This window comes from Elephas maximus, chromosome 3 (genome assembly GCF_024166365.1).
Source record: "Elephas maximus indicus isolate mEleMax1 chromosome 3, mEleMax1 primary haplotype, whole genome shotgun sequence".
NCBI lineage: Eukaryota > Metazoa > Chordata > Mammalia > Proboscidea > Elephantidae > Elephas > Elephas maximus.
In genome coordinates this window covers 37,697,031-37,718,975 of record NC_064821.1, presented here as the reverse complement: position 1 = coordinate 37,718,975, position 21,945 = coordinate 37,697,031, and the positions used below count along the sequence as shown (strand labels likewise).

General features: G+C 49.2%; 1 protein-coding gene across 1 annotated transcript in view; it reads left to right on the top strand.

Moving 5' to 3' along the window:
- UNC13A (unc-13 homolog A) overlaps positions 1 to 21,945 on the top strand; it is a 101,555-nt gene that overhangs the window by 26,899 nt on the left and 52,711 nt on the right. Inside the window, exons 2-7 of the mRNA XM_049877379.1 lie at positions 8,454 to 8,553; positions 10,305 to 10,422; positions 11,494 to 11,617; positions 12,463 to 12,536; positions 14,513 to 14,567; positions 16,353 to 16,388. Of these exons, the coding sequence (XP_049733336.1) occupies positions 8,454 to 8,553; positions 10,305 to 10,422; positions 11,494 to 11,617; positions 12,463 to 12,536; positions 14,513 to 14,567; positions 16,353 to 16,388 (507 nt within the window). The remainder of the gene's footprint in view (positions 1 to 8,453; positions 8,554 to 10,304; positions 10,423 to 11,493; positions 11,618 to 12,462; positions 12,537 to 14,512; positions 14,568 to 16,352; positions 16,389 to 21,945) is intronic.

The following is a 21,945-nucleotide window of genomic DNA, read 5'->3' as shown; positions in this document are numbered from 1 at the left end:
GACTTATGTCTACCTCCTCTTTCTCCGTTTCTGGGGATCCCCAGTGCCCCCTTAATCCACTTTGGGGTTTGAGGCTGTGAATGGCAAGTCCTTCATGAATTCATGTAGTTACTCAAATATTAACTGAGCAGCTACTGTGTGCCAGGTACTTTTTTTGGCTCTGGGGACCCAGCCCTGGTCCTAGTCTGCATGTGGTGGGGCCAGAATGGGGGGCATGGGACAAGGCTGAGGGAGCTAGATGGGGAGTTCCAGGGCTGTCTTTCTCTGGGGCCTCAGAAGGTGAGGAAGAGTTTGCTAAGCAGAAGAAAGAGGGTGCTTCAGGTGGAAGGATTCGCATCTCCAAGCAAGTGGGGGACTCAGTTAAGCGCTTCTTACCCGCCTCATAGTATTTTGCACTGGTCACTCGATGTTTTAAAGGCTCAGTAATTATTTGATGAATGAATAAATTAAACAAATCAGTAAATGCATTCGAGGGTGGTCTCCTAATTTCTGGTGGCTGTCTCAATCCCTGGCGTTGCTTCGCTGCTTATAATGCATCTGTCTTTGTCATCACGTGGTGTCTTTCTGTCCCCTGTATGTGTGTCTCTGTGTCTGTCTTCTTTTATAAGATACCACTCAGGTTTAGGCTTAGGACCCACCTGACTGTGGAGTGACCTCATTAACGTAACAAAAAACCTCTATTTCCAAACAGGGCCCTATTTATAGACATAGGGGTTAGGACTTCCACATATCTCTTTGGGGGACACAATTTAATCCATAACAGGTGGTTTGCCTCACAATGAATATCAGTGACAAGCCCCATTTATCCACCATTCCACAGGCACAGTCTTGAGGACTTGTATGCCCATTAACCTCTTTAATCCTTACAGCAGCCCCATTTTACAGATGAGGAAAACTGAGGCCCAGGGAGGCTCAACAACTTGCTTGGTGTCACAAAGCCAGACAGTAGAACTGCCTGACTCCACAATCTGCTCCAGGGAGGGAATTGAACCTTCTCTCAAACCAGCAATAGTTTCCATTGAGTTGATTCCAACTCATGGCAACCCCGTGTGTGTCAGAGTAGAACTGTGCTCCATAGAATTTCCAATGGCTAATTTTTTAGAAGGAGATCACCAGATTTTTCTTCTGAGCACCTCTGAATGGGCTTCAACCTTCACGTTTCAGTTAGCAGCCTGGCACATTCACTGTTTGCCCACCCAGAGACTCCTGAGCCTCCTCTGAGCCTGCAGGATCTCAGAGACAGCCAAGTCTCTTCCATGGGGTGAGAGTGTGATGCTGGATTGGGGAATTATTTTCCTTCTTTATCCACTCAGTGAACAGACATGTCATGGGTTTCCCATTTATCATGGCTGTTCCCTGCCCCTTTCTCAGGAAACCTTCACAAGTCCCTCTGCCCCCCGCTGCCCCATCCCTGATACCACCAAGCAAGGGTGAAGTCTACATCTGGGGCTTTGCTCTTGACAGCCTCGTGGGAGCTACTCCTCCAGGGTCAGCTCTGATTCATCTTCAGGGTTGCAACCTCGGCCCCTTCCCCAACGTGAGCCTCACTTTTTTCCCCACAAACAACGAGCTTCCTCTGTGAGGAGTCAATGAGGGCATCCTGAGTTCAGCAGGCCTGAGTTTGAATCCCTAAATCCCTCGCTTCCTGGCAAATCCCATACCTTCTTCATTCCTCAGTTTGTCCACCTGTAGAATGGGCAGACTAACAGCTCCCACCACCCAGGTTTGCTGGAACTATCCAGTGATATGAGATGAGACACGTAGAGCCAAAAACCTTAAAAATCAATGGTGGTGTATTTATTAATGGGTATTAAAAGATTTGTGGAAGGTGGTCTGTAGATTTAAGATATTTACTGAGTGTCCACTGAGTTCTCAGGTCTGAGCAGGGAGGGCTCTGGGGTGCCCAGGAGGTAAGAGAAGTCACCAGGTCCATAGGCAGGAGGAGGACAAGTTCATTGGAGGTGCTTGGGGTACAGGCCGAGAGTTCAGCACCGTGGACAGCACCTGCACAGACTTACTAGCGGGAGGATGAACCAGTCTACTGTGTGGCTGGCAGTTCGAATCCACCAGCCGCTCCTTGGAAACCCTATGGGACAGTTCTACTCTGTCCTGTAGAGTCGCTTTGAGTCAGAATTGGCTCAACTGCAACAGGTTTGGTACTGTAAGCCAGGCCTTGGTCTAAGTGCCACATGGTAAACAACACAAACAAAAATCTCTGACCCCTGGAGCTGCCTGGAGCTCCAGGTCCTTGGTGTTATTGTTTTTACACTGAAGGATGGGAGTCTACATTTACCCTTCCAGATGCAAAGCCAGCGGGGCCAAGGTCCTTCATAACTAAGCTCTTCCGTCTCCCGCTGAAAGGTCCGCCACCGGCATCACATGTGGAACGCTCAAATACCCTAGAATCTATTTCTGGATTCTTTATGCCTCCCCACCCCCCACATGCCAAAGCCATGCTGATTTGATTACGCCTTCTAGTATGTTCTGACATTCTCAGTGAGCAGGTCCTGTGGATGGGCTGCTTCTCTTGATGGCTGAATGCCCCCCCCGCCCCGCACCAAAAAAAGACAGGTTAAGGACCAGGTGCCCCAAGGCAGGAGTCCACCTCCAGGGTGGTTCAGATCAAATGAAAAAAATATTAATGATAATAATTATGGTAATAATTATATTAATAGTGTTAAAAATAGTAATGAAAAGTAATAATAAATGATGAAGAAGGGAGAAGATGGAAGAGGAGGGGAGAGGGAAGGAAGCAGACTGAGGTGAGACCAGCCAGGCTTAACTTGTCCGATTTCCCAGAAGCGGAAACTGAGACCCAGCTAGGGGCAGCGCCTTTGGGGTCACGCAGTGCCCCCCGCCCCACGCCCCCTCTGGCTCTGCCTATAGGGGGCGCAGCGAGAGCAGAAGCTGAGCAGGCGATGGCGGGGCGTGACGCGGTGTGGCCGCGTGGGCCCCAGAGACGCACCCCCGACCCCGCCTAGGCCACTCCCCGCCCCCCTCCCCGCCGTCACGTCACCCACGCCCGCTGTGCCGATGTTATAAATAGTCTAGCGCGTGTGACCCGGGGCCCGCGGGGAACGGGGGAGGTGCTTCCGCCCCGATGACCCCGATACCGCAGATGAAGGGGGCTGGAGGGGGGTGGGATGTGACGACGACAGTGATGATGATGATGAAGGTGATGATGACTCGGGGCGTTTACAGACCAGGGAAGACTGAGGGAGAGAGAGAGCCTCTGTTCCTTCTCTGAGCCCCATCCACTGCTGTCCTGAGCCCTTTCTTGCCTCCAAGCCCTCTTCTCCCGTGAGACCACCTGCCTCTCAGTTTCCCCTTCCATGGTCCCCTCCCCCCACCATGAGCATCCTCCTGTTCTCAAAGCCTTTCTTCCCCACACCCTTCCCTTCTTTAAGTCCCCTAACCTTAGCCTCCTCTCTCCCCTGAGTTCCATCCCCTCATGACCTCCACTGAGTCCCCGTCCCCACTGTGAGCCTCTCCCCCTTCTTAAGTTCCATCTCCCCAACAATCCCCCTCCAGTCTGCCTCCCAACCCTAAGCTCCATTCCCTCGTTCCCCTCCCCCCCGAACTCCCACCCCCTCAGTCTCCCATCCCCTCTCATGCCCCCTCCATGGTGCACAAACATTAATGTCCTCCCCCAACTCTCTGACAGGGGCTGAGGGCTTGAGCCCTGGCCTTAGCTCTCAAAGATTTGTGGCTGCCTGCATCCCACAGAGCTGATACCCACCAGAGAAGCTGAGGCAGCAGGTGGTCAGGGGCTGAACTGGGAGGCAGAGGCTGTTGTGTGGGGAGGAGGGGAGGAAGGAGGGGGCCAACAGAGACAGGAGCAGAGAGAGATGGAGAGAAAGGGACAGAGAGACAGGAAGATGAGGGAGAAGGGGAGGAAGAGAGACAGAGAACAGGGAGAAGGGGGAAGAAACAGGGTGAGACCCCCAGAGATTAAAGGACAAACCTAGGACTACTGGCCCTCCAGCTGAGCCAGGGCCTTATTTGTTAAATGATGCCCAGAGTGAAGAGCAGCTGCAAGATGGGGTCCAGGCCAGGCCAGACCCAGTCATGCCTCATCTGACCTGAAGTGGCGGTCCAGCACCTCTTCCTCCCCTCAGGACCCTTCACTTTCCTCCCCTAACTCTCCCTGGTTTGCCCTCCCTAGTGGAATCTGTGTGTCTCTCTCTCTTTCATCTCTCTGTCTTTCTCTGACTCAGTGTCTCTGACTCTCATTTCCTGTTATTCTCTCTCTTTTTCCTTTCTCTCCCTGTATCTCACCCTCCCTCCCCCTGCCTCCCCTCTCCCTACCCCTTCAAATTGTCAGGTCTGCAACCTGGCCCTCCCCTAGAAATGGCCTGGGGCTCCTGCTGGGCACATCCTGGGGCTGGAAAGGGGGAGGCTGGGGCAGACAATGATTCTCAGCCCCCCACACACAGACACACTCCAGGGCCAGAGGACCCCCAGACCCTGAGGGGCTGGGTGGGTGAGCTTCCCATGGGTTGTGTGGGGCTGAGAGTGGGCAAGAGGATCATGAGGGGTGTGGGTGGGTGTGCTTTCATGTGCCTAGAGTGGGAAGGTGAGGAAGACAGGCCATGGTGAGTGATTTGGGGTGTCAGAGAAAGACAAAGAGAGAGAGAAAGATACTGGGAAAGGTAGAGGGAGAGAAAGAGAAAGCCAGATCCAGAAGAGACAGAGCAAGTCAGAGAGAGAATGAGACAGAGGTGGGGGCTCAGAGAGGGAAATTAACTTGCCCAGGGTCACACAGCATCAGGATTTAAATCTGGCTCCACTTGGCTCCATGCTGAATCAGTGCTCAGCTTTCCCAACCTCCTGCCAAAGGCTCCATCCAGACCCACCTCCCACACCCAAGCCCAAGTGGGCAGCCTTGTGGCGGGCAGGATGCCTAATTCATTTTCATATAAAATCTGGGTTTTTTTTTTTTTTTTTTTTTGCGGGGGCACTGGCATAGGAAGAAGCTCTGTAGCTCTGGGGAGCTCACTGATGCCTCTGGACCACCATCTCCCTGTCTGTCTGCAAGGGAAACAAACAGTCTTTACTGACATGTGTTTGGAGCTGCCCCACGTCTCCCAGCTTGGTGGGAATTCTCTCTTCACTGACTCCATTCAAGGGCTTTTGTGAGACAGAAGTTCAAGTGATGGGGACAGAGATATGAACCAGAGGTGGGAGGCTACTTTGACGTTTGCATGGGAAAAGGCTGAACTTGACTCTCAGAAGAGAAGAAAGAGCGGGCACCAAATTCCCTTTCCAGGAATCTAGCCTTCGACTTCTTGCACACACCTTGAAAGATATACTGAAAAACATGAAGGTTCAGAACAGAGGGTGCAGAAGGCTGGGATTTATGTGGGAAATGAAATAATGTGCATGAGCTCACGATTGTAGATGCACGGATCTCTCCAGAAGGACTCATGAGGAACGGGTGACCTTGCTTGCTCTGGGAGGGAGAGTGAGGGCTGGGGTAGAAAGAGCCTTACTTTCATTACTCTTTTGTATATTTTAGATTTTGTAAAATGGGCATAGGAGTCCCTGGGTGGTGTAAATGGTTAACACAGTAGGCTTCTAACTGGAAAGCTGGTGGTTCGAGTCCACGCAGAGACACCTCAGAAGAAGGCTTGGTGATCTACTTCCAAAAAGCCAACCATTGAAAACCCTATGGAGGGACTTCTAAGTCAATTGGCAAAATAATTCTATTATGAAAACATTCTGCATCCCACTTTAAAATGTGGCGTCTGGGGTCTTAAATGCTAACAAGCGGCCATCTAAGATGCATCAATTGGTCTCAACCCACCTGGATCAAAGGAGAATGAAGAACACCAAGGTCACACGATAACTATGAGCCCAAGAGACAGAAAGGGCCCCATGAACCAGAGACTTACATCATCCTGAGACCAGAAGAAATAGATGGTGCCCGGTCACAACCCATGACTGCCCTGACAGGGAGCACAACAGAGAACCCCTGAGGGAGCAGGAGAACAGTGGGATGCAGACCCCAAATTCTCATAAAAAGACCAGACTTAATGGTCTGACTGAGACTAGAGGAATCCCAGCGGTCACGGTCCCCAAACCTTCTGTTGCCCAGGACAGGAACCATTCCCGAAGACAACTCATCAGACATGGAAGGGACTGGACAATGGGTAGGAGAGAGATGCTGATGAAGAGTGAGCTACTTGTATCAGGTGGACACTTGAGACTGTGTTGGCATCTCCTGTCTGGAGGGGAGATGGGAGGGTAGAGAGGGTTAGAAACTGGCAAAATTGTCACGAAAGGAGAGACTGAAAGGGCTGACTCATTAGAGGGAGAGTAAGTGGGAGTATGGAGTAAGGTGTATATAAGCTTATATGTGACAGACTGACTTGATTTGTAAACGTTCACTTAAAGCTCAATAAAAATTATTAAAAAAAAAAAAAAAAACCCTATGGAGCACAGTTCTGCTCTGACACAAATGGGATTGCCAGGAGTCTGGTTCTACTCAATGGCAATTGGTTTGGTTTTTGGTTTTCAAGTGGGCATGGTTTGCTTACACAAACAGAAAATTAATTTGCAAAGGAAAGAGGCAGCAGGAAAAAGAGGTGAGCAAGAGAAGGGTGGCATAGGCGTGGTTTGGGGGCAGGTTTTGGGTGGGGGTGGAGAATGAGTGGTGGGAAGAGATGTTGGGGGAAGCCTCAGGGTTTCAGGATTTTGAAAGTGAAAATTAGTATCTTGTGGGAAAACCCATATTTCAAAGATTGGAATTGCTTTTAATCCCTTGGGGCTGTGGGATCTTGTGCAATATGAAGGCACTGGACAGCATGGAGCCCTGCATATATTCAGATTACACGTTCCGCAGGCAAGTGGGGCCAGACGATCTCTCATAGCCTTCCAGCTCCACTAAGATGTCTCCATGTGCACTGGAGTCAGCTCTCTGGACTGTTGTGTCCCACCTCACCCAGCCCCCTTTTGAGCCTGGGACCCCAAACCCTGGGATTATTTGGAAGAAGGACAGACTGAGCTGAACAACTGGAGGAGAGGCCTCTCTGGTCTCATAGGGCCACGGAGCCATCTCTTCCACCCCACTTCTCCTCCTCCTTAACTCTTCTCCCTTTCTGGCAATCTTGGAGGACTTCCTGTGAAAAACATCTCATGTCACCTGCTCCAACTCCTCCTTTTGAATCTCATTCAGTTGCAGGTGGAGGCGCAGCTGGGCAGGGGGCTTTGGAGGAATTTTATAGAAATGGGGAGGGCAGGAGAGGGGTGAGGGTGGCTCTAAGCCTCCAAATTTCCTTCCACCTGTAGATCTGCCTGTGCTAAACTGTCTGATGACTTCTCTCTCTCTCTCTCCCTCTCATCCCTGCCTCCCTCCTCTCCTTAACTCTCCTTTTCTTGTCTCTGTCTCTGTTTCTGAATTGGTCTCTTTCTTTATCTCGGTTTCTCTCTTTCTCATCTCTCTATTTCTTTCTCTGTTTTATCTGTTTGTCTCTTTCGTGAGTTCTCTCTCTTTGCCTCTCTCTTCTGTTTCTTTCTCTTGGTATCTCTCCCCTCTCCATGTCTCTTGTTATGTCTCTCTTGTGGTATGTCTCTCTATATTTCTCTCTCTTCTCCCCACCTCTCTCCCCCTCCCCCCTTTCCCTTCCTTACCTCTGTCTCTCTCCACTCTCTCTCTCTCACATTATGTCTCTATTTTGGTGTGTTTCTCTATATCTCACTGCATCTTTATCTCTCTCTGTTCTCCACCTCTCTTCCCCCTCTCCCTTCCCTATCTCTGTCTCTTTCCACAGTCAAAAAAGCCCAGTTTGATGGTGCCCAAGGTAAGTAACCTTTCTTGCTGCCCTGTCCTGTGCTGTCTGTCCGTCTCTTGAAGAAACTGAAGAGGGGGTCTGAGCTAGGGAAAGAGGACTTGGTGTTTATGACTGCTGAACATCAGAGGGGGGCTTGAAGGGTTAAACAGGGAGGGGCAGATCAAGACCTGGGTTTCCCTCCCCCCACCCCCCACCCCTAGAGTGTGGGAACTTCCCCAGGCTCCCATCAGGAGACCCCTGAGCCCATAGCCCTTCCCAGGATTCTGAGAGGCAGGGAAGGTACTCTTCCACGTGGCTACAAATGGGAAAAGTGGGGCCGAGATTGGTCAATTTTGCCCCCTCCCCCTTTCTGGGACCTCAGTTTTCCAGATGAAAACCAAGGCGATTGGACAATGGCATTTCCAAACAACAGAATTAAGCACCCTACAATTCCACTTTCCTGGAACTGGGCCCCTTCGTTGTGCTTGGGGGCTCTGAGTGGGAATGGGGGATGACCTGGGGGTGGCGGTACAGAGCTGCACTGTTATGGCAGAAGGAGGTGCCCTGAGCCCACGGAGCATGGGAGACCTGATGGGGTTGTGTGGAGGCTGGGAAGGGGCATCGGAGGATCGCTGAGCTCCATGCTATCTCTGACCATCACATGCTGTCTTGCCATCACAGAGAAGTTCAACACGTATGTGACCTTGAAGGTGCAGAACGTCAAGAGCACGACCATTGCCGTCCGGGGCAGCCAGCCCAGTTGGGAACAGGACTTCATGTTGTGAGTCCACTGGGCTCCCTTCCCTCCGCCTTGAATCCAACAATTTCTCCCATCTCTGCGGCTGCCAGCCAAGTCCCTGCTACCGCCTAGCCTCTGTCCTGGCCTCCTGTGCCAACTACCTCCTGCAATCTGTTCTCCACCAGGCAGCCAGGGGGATATTTTTAAAACTGCAAATCACGTCCTTTTGCTCCCAGGTTCCAAACTTGCCCGTGGACCTCAGAATAAAACCCAGTCTTCTCTCCACAGCGCCTGAGACCTCCCTCCCACCAGTATCTCCCTCCATGGCCACCTCGTTCACTGGCCCAGCTCCACCTGCGTCTGCACCGCCCTCCAACTCCCCCAACCCTTCTACCCCAGTGCCTTTGCACATGCTCTTATTGCCCCCCAGCTGGGTCCTCCTTGTTCTTGGGTCTCAGCTTGTGACACCTCCTCAAGGAAGCCCTCCCTGACCACCACCTCCAAGTTGTGATTTAAGAGGATCCCATCCTCCCCAGGCCTCACCACAATTTGTTGTTTGAGCCATTTGTGTGAATTTTGGACACACATTTCTATACCCCACCTGCACCTCTGAACTCTGAGTTCCAGGAGGGTGGGGTTGGGTCTGTCTCAGTCCCTGCTATGACTCCTTTCCCAAGCACAGGGCCTGGCACACATTAGCTGCTCAATAAGGATTTTTGTCTAATCACCGAATGAATGAATGACCTGAACTCTTGCCCTAGCCTGGAGCCCAACCCCCAAGGCCTCATATCCCCCTACTTATAAAATCCCCCTACCCTGATGATGGGGAACAATTTGTGCCAGGTCCTATTCTAATGCTTTGCACACACTGAGTCAATTCTGCCCAAAACCCTGCGAGGGGTTTGCTATCATCATTCCCATTTTACAGATGCAGAAACAGAGGCTCAGAGAGGCAGAGGTGCCTGCTCAACATCTGATAAGTGGCATGGCTGGGTTTTGAACCCCGTCACCCTTAACCTCTGGGCTTTTCCCTGAGCAGGGCCTTGCTGGGGATGGTCAGTTGTGGAGGGCACCACAGGCCCCAGAGTTAGGGTCCCGGGTTAGAGGAACATTCCAGGAAGGAAGAAAGGAGCTGAACCCCCAATTCTAGAGGAGATGTGAAGGGGAGGGACAGTGTGGTCCCAACTCAGTCAGAGCCAGTTACTGACTGACCAGGTCACGATCAACAGATGTATTCAAAGAGAACATTCCTTAGGATAAATCTTTGATAAACTGATTCAGTCGGTGAATTGGACATTCACTGAGATTTTCCCTCCAAAATCAGCAGATTGTGGGGGCAGATCCTGTAGGGAAAGTGCTTGGAGCTGGGATCATGCATAAATGGGGGGGCATCCCTGTGTGATTGAAGGGAGATGACCCTGGGAAAAATGGAGGCACCTGAATGCTGTTATCCTGGGGTAATAGGGAGCCATTGGAAATGCTGGAGTCTCTTGCTTGCTAACCCAGCATTGTCAGGTCTGAGTGCACAAGGTAGGGCCAGGTGAGTTGGGAGTGCAGGAGACATGTGACACCCTGATTCTGCTGAGAGATGCTGAGCTAGTAACTTCCCCTTCTGGGCCTCCGTCTCCCCTCTGTGAAGGAGAACCACTGTCTTATCTTGTTTCATCTCCTGGCTTGGCTAGGAAAGAGGTTTGAATTCCAGCCTGCTGGGTGTCCTCAGGTGAGTAAACTGACCTCTCTGAGCCTCCATTATTTCACTTGTGTCTCTCGGTGCCCCTCCCCTCTCTCCACAGCGAAATTAACCGCCTGGACTTGGGGCTGACTGTGGAGGTGTGGAACAAAGGGCTTATCTGGGACACGATGGTGGGCACCGTGTGGATCCCACTGCGGACCATCCGCCAGTCCAATGAGGTGAGTGGGTGGGCCGAGGATGGGGAGGAGGAGCACCTGTGCCACGACAGAATGAACGTTTATCCCCCATCCCATGATAACCTCCACGTAGGCATCTGGGGTGCCCACTTGGTCAGCCTCGTCTCCCACCACACCCGGCCTCCACCATTCACGGTCCCCAAGGATGGCTTTGGAACCTTCCTTCATGTTTGCTGTTGCCTTGGCTTCCAGTGTCTCCCTTCCATCACCCTCTAGGTTCCAACTCTGATGCTCCCTCCTTGGGAAGCCCTCTCTAACACCCCCCCCACCCCCCAGCCCCCCTCCGTCCCTTTGACCCAATGCGACCCCATGGGACTGAGGATATCTGTGTCCACTCTGTCCATCTTCTGGGGATCTCAGCACTCCCAGCATGGGCCAGGCAGTGGAGACGCCAGGGAAGGTTTGTTATTTAATGAATGAACGAACAGAGAGGGAGGAAATGGGTGCAATAGTCTAGGCAAGTGAGGGCAAAAAGAAGTCTTGAGAGGGGACTCAAATTTTTCTCAGTGGCCCCCAAGTGGGAGGAAAGCTCTTATGCAAGAGACCCTGGACCAACAACCCCCACCCCCAGCCTCTTCCTGGAGCTTCAGAAAGCAGATTCCACAGAAGGTCCATTCTCATTTAAGAGATGAAGACACTGAGGTCAGAGTGAACCCCGTTTGCTCAAGGGCTCATGTCTCTAAACCAGGGAACACCAGCCCTCAGGAGGATGTTGGCTGATTCATTTGGGGTTGTTTCAGGATGGTGGGTGGATCAGGGTTTCATCTGGAATCAGATCCCCATACCCCCTCATTGGGGGGTGGGGAGTGGGCACACAAGGCTGGGACCGCTCTTGCCTGGCCCCGTGGGGCTCTCTCTCTGGGTTCCTCAGACCTACTATGTGGCCCTTGAATGGGGGTTTCCCCTCTCTGAGCCTCAGTTTCCTTATCTGTAAAGTGGGAGTGCAACCATTGCTGTTAGGGTAGGGGCAAGATGGGGTGAGGCGGATGTCTCATGTGAAAGGAGGGAACCTCCCAGCTGGGACCCTAATCCTGTTCCCAACCCTTGCCCCAGGAGGGCCCTGGAGAGTGGCTGACACTGGACTCCCAGGTCATCATGGCGGACAATGAGATCTGTGGCACCAAAGACCCCACCTTCCACCGCATTCTCCTCGACACCCGATTCGAACTGCCTTTAGGTGAGTGTGGAACCTCAGCCCCTTGCTCAGCTCCGCCCCACTCCCTGGGCTCACCCAGTGAGGCCAGGAGAATAGCTGGACCCGGGTGGAGGGGCCGTCCCTTCAGACCAGAGTCGCACTCCCCAGAGGAGAGTTCCCTGGCTTGCAGGCATCAGCTGGTCACATGCTGTGTACAGAGCACATTTCTCAGCCCTGCCTGTGCTGGAGGGAGGGACCATGAACTGCTGGTGCTTGGTGTACTGCAAGAGTGATCTGCAGGTAGGAGGAGAGGCAGAGACAGACAAAGACAGAGACAGAAAAACAGAGAGAGACATAGAGAGAAAAACAGACACAGAGCCAGAAAGGCACACAGAGAGATGGAGACAGAAAAACAGAAGAACACAGACACAGAGAGAAAAAGAAATAGAGAAAAGCAGAGACAGAGAAGCACTGAGACAAAGAGACAGAAACAAAGATACAAAAACAGAGACATAGGGAGAAAAGTAGAGGCAGAGAGAGAAACACAGACAGAGACAGATAGGAGCAGAGAGATGAAAGAGCCCCATCTGCCTTTCCTGGAGGCAGCTGCTGTCGCTCCACATTGTCTTTTCTTCTAAGAACTCATGATTCCTTCTCCCTCATAGGGCTAGGACACATCTCCCCTTCCACCCTCCCTCCATTCCCAAGGTAGCTCTAGGGGGTTCAGGTCTGTGTGGGGGCACTGTCCTGTCCTCCCGTCCTCTCCTCACCCACTCAAGACCAGCCTGGCCCCACTCAGACCTTGCCAAAGACCCCAGAGGCTGGGCCAGAGGAGGTTGAGGGGCAGAGAGGGGCTTCCCTGCTCACAGCCCTGGCTCTGCTTCTAGACATTCCTGAGGAGGAGGCCCGCTACTGGGCCAAGAAGCTGGAGCAGCTGAATGCTATGCGGGACCAGGATGAGGTGAGCATTTGGGGTGAGAGACTCTTTCTTCCTTGTCTCCTCTGTCTCTCTTTGCCTCCTCATTTCCTCCTCCTCCTCTCTCTCTCTCTCTCTCGCTCGCTCAGTTTGTCTTTCTTTGTGTCTGTGTCTCTCTTAAAAAGAAACAAAAACCAAATCCAGTGCCGTCACGTCGATTCCGACTCATAGCAACCCTATAGGATACAGTAGAACTGCCCCATAGAGTTTCCAAGGAGCACCTGGCGGATTTGAACTGCCGACCCTTTGGTTAGCAGCTGTAGCACTTAACCACTACACCATCAGTGTCCCTCTTTGTAACCCAATTAAATTCACAGTCCATATGGTCCAGTTTCAAAGCAATTCTGGGATTCCAGGAACATACAGTCCACCAACCACATCACAATTTCAGACAACTCCAATTCTGCTCTTGCCAAATGCCCTTAAGGGGACACATGGTCCCGGAAAGCACTTCTTACACTCTCTTTCTGTTCACACACCCCTCAGGTCCTCAAGTGATACCCAGACTTTCCTAAAAGTCCTCTCTCCCACTAGTCCTACCCCTTGTGCCACTTCTTCTTTCATGCCATCCCCTTTCTTCTTGGCCCTACCTCATCACAGTTGAAAGATCCAGTGTAGCCCTGGAAGACAGTCTTCAGAGAGTAACAGCAGGAAAGAAATAGAAGGTGAGCCCAGAACCTTTTTTTTTTTTAGCGGGAGGCAGAGGGCAAAGGAGCAACCAAACCAAACCGAATCAGTTGCTGTCAAGTCAACCCTAAATCATAGCGACCCCGTGTGTGTCAGAGTAGGACTGTGTTCCACAGGGTTTTCAGTGGCTGATTTTTGAGGCACCTCTTGGTGAACTCAAACCGCCAACCTTTTGGTTAGTAGCCAAGCACATTCGCCGTTTATGTTACCCAGTGTCTTAGTATCCAGGGCTGCCGTAAAAGAAGTACCCAAAGCGGATGGCTTTAACGATCAGAAATTTCGTTTCTCACAGTTTAGGAGGCTTGAAGGCCGAATTCAGGGCTTCGGCTCTAGAGGAAGGCTTTCTCTCGGTCGGCTCTGGTGGAAGGTCCTTGTCTCTTTTTAGCCTCTGTTCCCTGGTGCCTTGGTGACCCCCCTGTGGCTTGGCATCTATCTTCCCCCATCTCTGTTTTTTTTCTCTTTTTTTTGCTGCTTGCTTAATCTGCTCTTTTATATCTCAGAAGAGATTCACTTAGGGCACACCCCACACTCATGCTGCCTCATTGAAGTAACAAAGAAAACCCGTTCCCAAATGGGATTATACCCACAGGTATAAACCCATTGCTGTTGACTCAATTCCAATTTATGGCGACCTTATAGAACAGAGTAGAACTGCCCCATAGGGTTCCCAAGACGCACCTGGTAGATTCGAACTGCCGACCTTTTGGTTAGCTGCCAGGCTCTTTAACCACTGTGCCACCGGGGCCCCAATCACAGGTACAGGAGTTAGGATTTATAACACATATTTCTGGGGGACACAATTCAATCCATAACACCCAGGGACTTCAAAGGACCAACACTCATGTGTTAATAACTTTTGTCTAAACTAATTTTCTTCCCCTTTCTTTAGCTCCCTGCCTTCATCGTTTCTGTCTCTGTGTTTCTTTCCTCATCCGTCTTTCTTTTTTCTTTTTCTCTCTCTCTTTCCCCTTGTCTCTCTGTCTCTGGGTTTCTCTCTCTCTCCCTTTTTCTGTCGCTCTTTTTGCTTTGTCTCTGTTTCTTGGTGTCTGTCTCTGGATGTCTCTTTCTCTCTTTTTTCCCTGTCTCTGTTTCTTACTGTCTCTCTGTCTCTGGGTATCTCTCTCTCTGTCTCTGTGGACACCTGTATCCTTCTCCTCCAGAGGGAGGAGACTGAGGAGGCAAGGAGGAGTCAAATGGAACAGGACAGAGAACCACCCTGCTTCTCTGGCTTCTGCTCCCCTGTGACAAGCCCTCTCTCCTTCCCTCCCCCTCAGTACTCCTTTCAAGATGAGCAAGAGAAGCCTCTTCCTGTCCCCAGCAACCAGTGTTGTAAGTACCTCTTGCTTCCTCTCTGGAAGGAACCCTCATCCCTCCCCACGCCTTTACTGTCCTAACTGGTCACTCCCCAGAGAGATGGGTCCTGAGTGTGACCACAGTGTCTGCTCATAGTGTAGTGGAAAGAAGAAGAGATCTGGGAGTTGGTTTGAGTCCTGCCTTGTTATGCAATCACAGACAGGTCAGTGGCCCTCTCTGACCCGTGGGGCCCCTCTCTTTGAAATGGGCATCTGAGCCCCCTCGTTCTGAGGGCTGTTGGAAGAACCCAAGGCATCTAAAGGTATAAAAGCATTTTGTGGACTCTTCAATTCCATTCTGAAGATCCTGGATGAGTGTCTATAATTTCTTCAAAAAACTATTCATAGGGCCAACACATCTGTGTCTGATGGCACAGACAGACACTAATCAAATGACCCCACCAACATGCATACGATGTACGAAGTACATTTCTGGTGCCCATTTTCACAGATGAAGAAACTGAGGTCCAAGAGAAGTGACTTGGTCACACAGCCAGCAAGTGGCAAAGCCAGGATTTGAACTCAGGTCTGAGGGACTCCCATTTTGCTTTTCTTTCCACTGTACCATATCTATTAATTATTGTGATGGTCATGTTCCTCGCCTACTGAACCCACTAAGGCTGGAGTTGTTAATGTTGTTTGTCTTCCTTGGCCCTGTGGGCAGTCACCCCCAGACCAGGTCTCTATGGATCAAAGAGATATTCTCCCTCCTAAAAGTGTCCTCCAAATCCTCGTGGTGGGAGGAAGTGGCAAATCATACAGCTTCAAAGCAGAACCCCCACGCCCCTGTCCCATGGGCCACTGACACCTGGCCTCCCAATCCTGTTCTTCATCCTCCTTCTCCTTTCCATCTGCTTTCCCATTATCTTTCCCTCCCTCTCACAGTCTCTCCTGTATCCGTTGTCCGCCCCCCCCCCCATGTGCCTAGGATGGTGGTGATGAAGCTTGGAGGGAAGCACTAGAGTCCTGCAGTTGGGGAACCCCATTTCCACCCTACCTTGGGATGTGATATCAAGTGGGTTCCTTGACTTCTCTTGGAGGATTACAAACCCCCCTCCCGGTGAATGGAGTGGGGGCAGGCAAGGTGGGAGCAGGAACAGAGCCACAAACAGTACCTGGAAGTGGAACGAAGCTGAGGGGTGGTTCGATGTGGCAAATGGAACCCATCGCCCAGCATTTGCCTCTGAGTCCTTTTGGGAATGTTTCATCACCCCCATTTCACAGAGGAGGCAGCCAAGAGTCAAAGGAGTCAGGGTGCAGTTCCAGGGTGTTTTCTGAGATGCCAGGCATTGGGAATGAGGGGCGGAGACGTGGTTCTCTCCCTGGTCCTGATGCTCAGAGGCTGTGTGACTTTGAGCCACTCACTCCACCTCCCTGAGCCTCGTTTCTTCATCTGTAAAGAGAATGAGAAAACCTAACCAACAGGGGCGTTTTGAAGCTTAGGGCTTCTGGTTCAGTGTTTCTTTATCCTCAAGTCGAGGGGGAGGCCCAGTGCCCCCTTTGTTACTCTCTGGTTGAGCCTATGGCCTCAATGAAAAGTGGGGATATACCGCCTTCCTCTCAAGATGATGAGGGCTCTGTGAGAGACAGCATGACAAATGTCAGCAATTAAAATGATACTTGGGGAAGAGGGGCAGGAAAGCATTGGAGTCCTGGGGTGGGGGAAGAGATGGGAAGAGAGGAGGATGGGGGAGCCCTCCTGCTCCCCATGCCCACCCCTCTGCCTGCTCCCCTTTGTTATCTCTGCCCCTTCTCTTTATAGGCAACTGGAATTATTTTGGCTGGGGTGAGCAGCAGAGTAAGTACTCAGCTATTTGTTCTGGGTAGTCATGGGGAGGTGGGTGCCTTGGTGACCCCGAGGACCCCACCCCACTGCATAGGGATGTGGGGAACTGTCACAACCCCTCCTGTGCCCTCCTGCCTCCTGTCTTGGGATTCCTGCTCTGCCTGTTAGGCAGTGGGCACTGGCACTGGAGTGGGGGTTTCAGCCGGGAGGGGTGGACATTTAGACTGGAGACTTGTCCTTTCTCCAGTTGGGCACTCTGTTCCCCCTACCCCTGCTCCCCATGTATAACTTCATCTCCCTTCCTGTGACCCCTTGCCCTGTTTGTCTCCCATCTTCCTCCTCCACCAGGAAATGGCCCCAGCGGCACTTGTATGGTGGTGGGTGGGGAGGGGAAGGGGAGAGGGCCTGAAACAGAGGGGCTGGGCAGGGACCCTCAAGCAGATATCACTCCAGAAACCTCAGCCCCAAAAGCACCCCGCCACATACACCACCTTTCTCCCCTTTGCCCCCAGGAGAAGGAAGCAAGACCCTCCCAGTTGGATGTCTATTTTTCTCCCTAAGGAATACCTCCCTTTTCCCATTTACCTGCCCTTTCAAGAGAAATTCAGTCGTTCTAATCTGAGTCTTAGGGTCGCTATGAGTTGGAAGCTACTCAACGGCAATGGGTTTGGTTTTTGTGGTTTAATCTGAGTCGTGAAACTATGTCGTTTCCTCTCTTCCACCACCTGGAGCGTCCTCCCCTCCTTCCCCACATCCTGGTGCACCAGCTCAGCCCCACCCTCCCTCCCCTCCCCTACCAGGACCAGGGTAACTGTTTACAAACACTTTAATCCAAAACAATTGGTCAGAAACAAATTGGTCAGAAATCAATTCAGCCAAAATAGGCATTTGGCAGAGGAGGACGAGGTGGCTTGGTACCAGTTTGCCACAAACAGTCAAAAGAGAAGGCATTTTTGGTTAAAGCCAATTGGGCTAAAGCTGATAATTGGGTCAAAAGCAAAGACAACTTGGCCAAAAGCAGATGCGTTTGTTACAAAGTGGCCAAAAATGGCTTAGCCCGGAGCAGGCAATTTGGTCAAAAATAATTTGATAAAAGGCAGAATCTGGGCAAAAGCGAAGACAATCCACTCAAAAACACTCTGTCCCACCAAAAGGCAATTCATCAGGAAAAAAAAAAAAAAAATTGGTGAACACACATACGAACAGCTTCATGTGATTTCATTGGAAACACCTTGGCAAACTCAAGGACAATTCGGTGGAAAAATACTGATTTGGCTAAAGACTATAAACCCAGATGATTGGGTAGAAATGAAGTTGGTCAGAGGAGAAATTTGGTTACATCAAGACGACGTTCACAGTTTTGTGAGGGATCATTTACAACGTCGCTGTTCCATCCCGACGCACACAAATCTAGATTACAAGAATTTGTGGCAAGTTTGCCTTGGCTTTTGCCTTTAATATCAGAGCTAAGACACAGCACATCAAATGGTGGTCCTGTCTCCCAGGGACAGGAAGGAAAGCTTGTAGGTCACAGTGGCCCAAGTCAAATGAGAACCCTGGAAACCAGAGATACCTTGGTAAAGCTGGCTTTGGTAGCTGAAAATGAACTTGATTTTTTTAAAAGCAAAATAACTTTAGGGAACAGTCAAAAGAACTTTATACAGGAAGTACAAGATTAATTTTTGAACAATTCACCACATTTAAAAAATGTTTGGACCTATTTTTCAAATGTTAGAAATGGACATGATTAAAAAAGAACTAGAAAGTTAAAATAACAACGTGAGAAAAAATAGACAAACATCTGGGAAATGAGCAAAAACAGTTAAAGACATAAGAAGATGCAAACCACCTTCTTGGTGTGTAAAATCACCAGTAAATTTACGTAATGGCTGAGTGTACCATGGGCCCCCAAGTCAGGATTTCAATTTTCCTTCTCAGCTGATTGGTTTTCAACCAAATTGTTGTTTTCTAACTAAATTGAGTTTCTCCCTTCCCACTGCAATTTAACATCTCCTTTGACACTGTCCTCTGACATTCTCTCTCTTTCTCTCTCTCTCTCTCTCTCTCACACACACACACACACACACACAAACACACACACGCACATAGAACTCAGCAAAAGTCCACAGTTCCCTCCCGCTGGTCTGAGATTTGGGGGCCTGGGGTGTCCTCTGCTTTTTTTTCTCCCCCCCCTTCTGCACCCTTCACTCTTTCTAGAGGGACTGTTTTACTGTACTTTCCAAATAAAAATAACTGGATCCTTCTTTTCAATTACAAAAGTAATATGTGCATTGTCAAAATTCAGAAGGTACAACACGTACAATGGCATATTACTCAGCTCTAAAGAGAAATGAAGTCCTGATGGACACCATGACATGGATGAGCCTAGAAAACAGTATGCTGAGCGAAATAAGTCAGTCACAAAAGGACCAATAGTGTATGATTTCACTCCTGTGAAATAAGCAAATACATGTTGTTGTTAGTCGCCACTGAGTTGATTTCAACTTGTGGTGACCCCACGTGTGCAGAGTAGAACTGCTTCAGAGGGCTTTCAAGGCTGTGAACTTTTGGAAGTATGTTGCCAGGCCTGTCTTCCAAGATGCCTCTGGGTGGGTTTGACCTGTCAACCTTTCAGCTAGTAGTCAAGTGCTTAACTATTTCTGTCATCCCGGGAACTCAAGGAAACTAAAAATAAATAAAAACCCGTTGCCGTTGATTCCTACTCATAACAACCCTATAGGACAGAGTAGAGCTGCTCCATAGGGTTTCCAAAGAGCAGCTGGTGGAGTCAAACTGCCAACCTTTTGGTTAGCAGCCTAGCTCTTAACCACTTCGCCACCAGGGCTCCAGTAAGCAAATACATAAAAAAAAAAAAAGAGAGACGAAAAATGATTAGTTGCTAGTTACCGGGAGTGGGAGGAAGGGGAGGGAAGATTTTGCTTCGGAGGCAGTGAGTTTATCCTAACGGTGGTGGGAAGGTTTGGAAAAGGATAGTGACATTGATTGCACGACTTAAAGAGTCTAATCCATGTCACTGAATTATACACGTCAAAATTGTTGAATCGGTGCGTGTTTTGCTGTATGTGTTTTCACTGCAATTAAAAAAAAAAATCAGACAGTACAGAAAAAGAATAGAAAGAGGACAATTCCCAATGATCCTGCTACCCAGACGCATTGCTTTTAAAATCAGAGTTTTTTTTTTTTTAAGATTTAAAAACTCATTGGCTTTGAGTTGATTCCGAATCACAGTGACCCTAGAGGACAGAGTAGAACTGCCTCACAGGGTTTCCAAGGAGCGGCCGGTGAGTTTGAAACTGTCAACCTTTTGGTTAGCAGCTGTAGCTCTTAACCACTGAGCCACCAGGGCTCCATTGTTAAGATTTAGAAAAAAAAATTTTATTTAAAAAAAATTTTTTTTTTTTTTTACCAAAAAAGTCAAACCAAAATATCCTTTCATTTTTATTAAGCACTTAAAGTTTGGCCACATTCCTGATGTTCCATGTTTGTAATAGATTCTGGGTGTGTGGCAGTCTCACCAAATTAAAAATCTAATCATTTTTACAACCACTCTTCTGTCAGTTTGTCATATGGTGGTGGCTCACACGTTGCTGTGATGCTGGAAGCTATGTCAGCAGTATTTCAAATACCAGCAGGGTCATCCATGGTGGACAAGTTTTGGCAGATCTTCCAAACTAAAACAGATTGGCAACCAGGGCCTGGTGGTCTACTTCTGGGAAAACTGGTGTGAAAACCTTATGGATAGCAGTGGAATGTTCTCTGATGTAGTGCCAGAAAATAGAACCCCTCAGGTTGGAAGGCTCTCAGAATATGACTGGGGGAGAGCTGCCTCCTCAAAGTAAAGTCAACCTTAATGATGTAGATGGAGTCAAACTTTAGGGGCCTTCATTTGCTGAAGTGGTATGACTTAAAGTGAGAGGAAACAGCCACAAATATCCATTAGTAATCAGAACAAGGAATGTGTAAAGTATAAATGAAGGAAAATCGGGAGGTGTAAAAAATGGAATGGAATGCATAAAGATTGATACACTAGGCATTGGTGAGCTGAAATGGACTGGTACTGGCCATTTTGAATCAGACCATCAATCATATGGTCTACTATGCCAAGAATGACAAATTAAAGAGGAATGGTGTCTCACTGATCATCAAAAAGAACATTTCAACTTGGACGCCCTTTTAACTTAGTACCAAATTCACTCCTGAGGTTCACCCTTCAGCCAAAGATGAGATAGGCCCATAAAACAATAATATGCATAGCTCAACCATGTATACAAGACTAAATGGGCACACCAGACCAGGGGCAAGGACAAGAAGGCAGGAGGGGACAGGAAAACTGGACAAATGGAAACAGGGAACCCAAGATCAAGAAGGGGAGAGTGTTGACACGTCATGGGGTTGGCCACCAATGTCACAAAACAATATGTGTATTAACTGTTTAATGAGAAACTAATTTGCTCTGTAGGCCTTCATCTAAAGCACACGCACAAAAAAGGCTAGAAATTACAAGGCAAAAATAAGGGAAAAAAAATTTTCAAGATCTGTCCTGAAGTACAATGCTGTCAGTGACAGAATAATATACATATGCCTACAAGGATGACCAGTTAATACGACAATCATTCAAATTTACACACCAACCACGAATGCCAAAGATAAAGAAACTGAAGATTTTTACCATCTTCTGCTATCTGAAATTGATCAAACATACAATCGAGATGTTTTGATAGTTACCGGTGATTAGAATGTGAAAGTTGAAAACAAAGAAGAAGGACTGGTAGTTTGAAATTGTGGCTTTGGTGATCGAAACAAAGCCAGAGGTGATAGAACTTTGCAAGAGTAATGGCTTAGTCATTGCAAACACCTTTTTCCAACAATATAAACAGTGACTATATACTTGGACCTCTCAGGATGGAATACACAGGAATCAAATCAGCTACATCTGTGGAAAGAGACAATGGAGAAGTTCAATATCATCAGTCAGTACAAGGCCAGGGGCTGACTGTGCAACAGACCATCAATTGCTCATATGCAAGTTCAAGTTGAAGCTGAAGAAAACTAAAACAAGTCCACGAGATCCAAAATAGATTTGATGCATTGAACACTGAAGACCGGGTGAGTTGTAGGATGACATCAAGGACATCATACATGAAGAAAGCAAAAGGTCATTAAAAAGACAGAAGAGAAAGAAAAGACTAAAATGGATGTCAGAAGAGACTCTGAAACTCGCTCTGGAACGAAGAGAAGCTAAAGTGAATGGAAGAAATGATGAAGTTAAAGAGTTGAACAGAAGATTTCAAAGAGCAGCTTCAGAAGCAAAGTATTATAATGAAACGTGCAAAGATCTGGAGTTAGAAAACCAAAAGGGAAGAACGTGCTTGCCATTTCTCAAGCTGAAAGAACCAAAGAAAAAATTCAAACCCTGAGTTGCAATACTGAAGGACTGTATGGGCGAAAAATTGAATGATGCAGGAAGCTTCAAAAGAAGCTGGAAGGAATACACAGAGACTGTGCTGAAAAGAATGGTTGACATTCAGCCATTTCAGAAGCCATGATC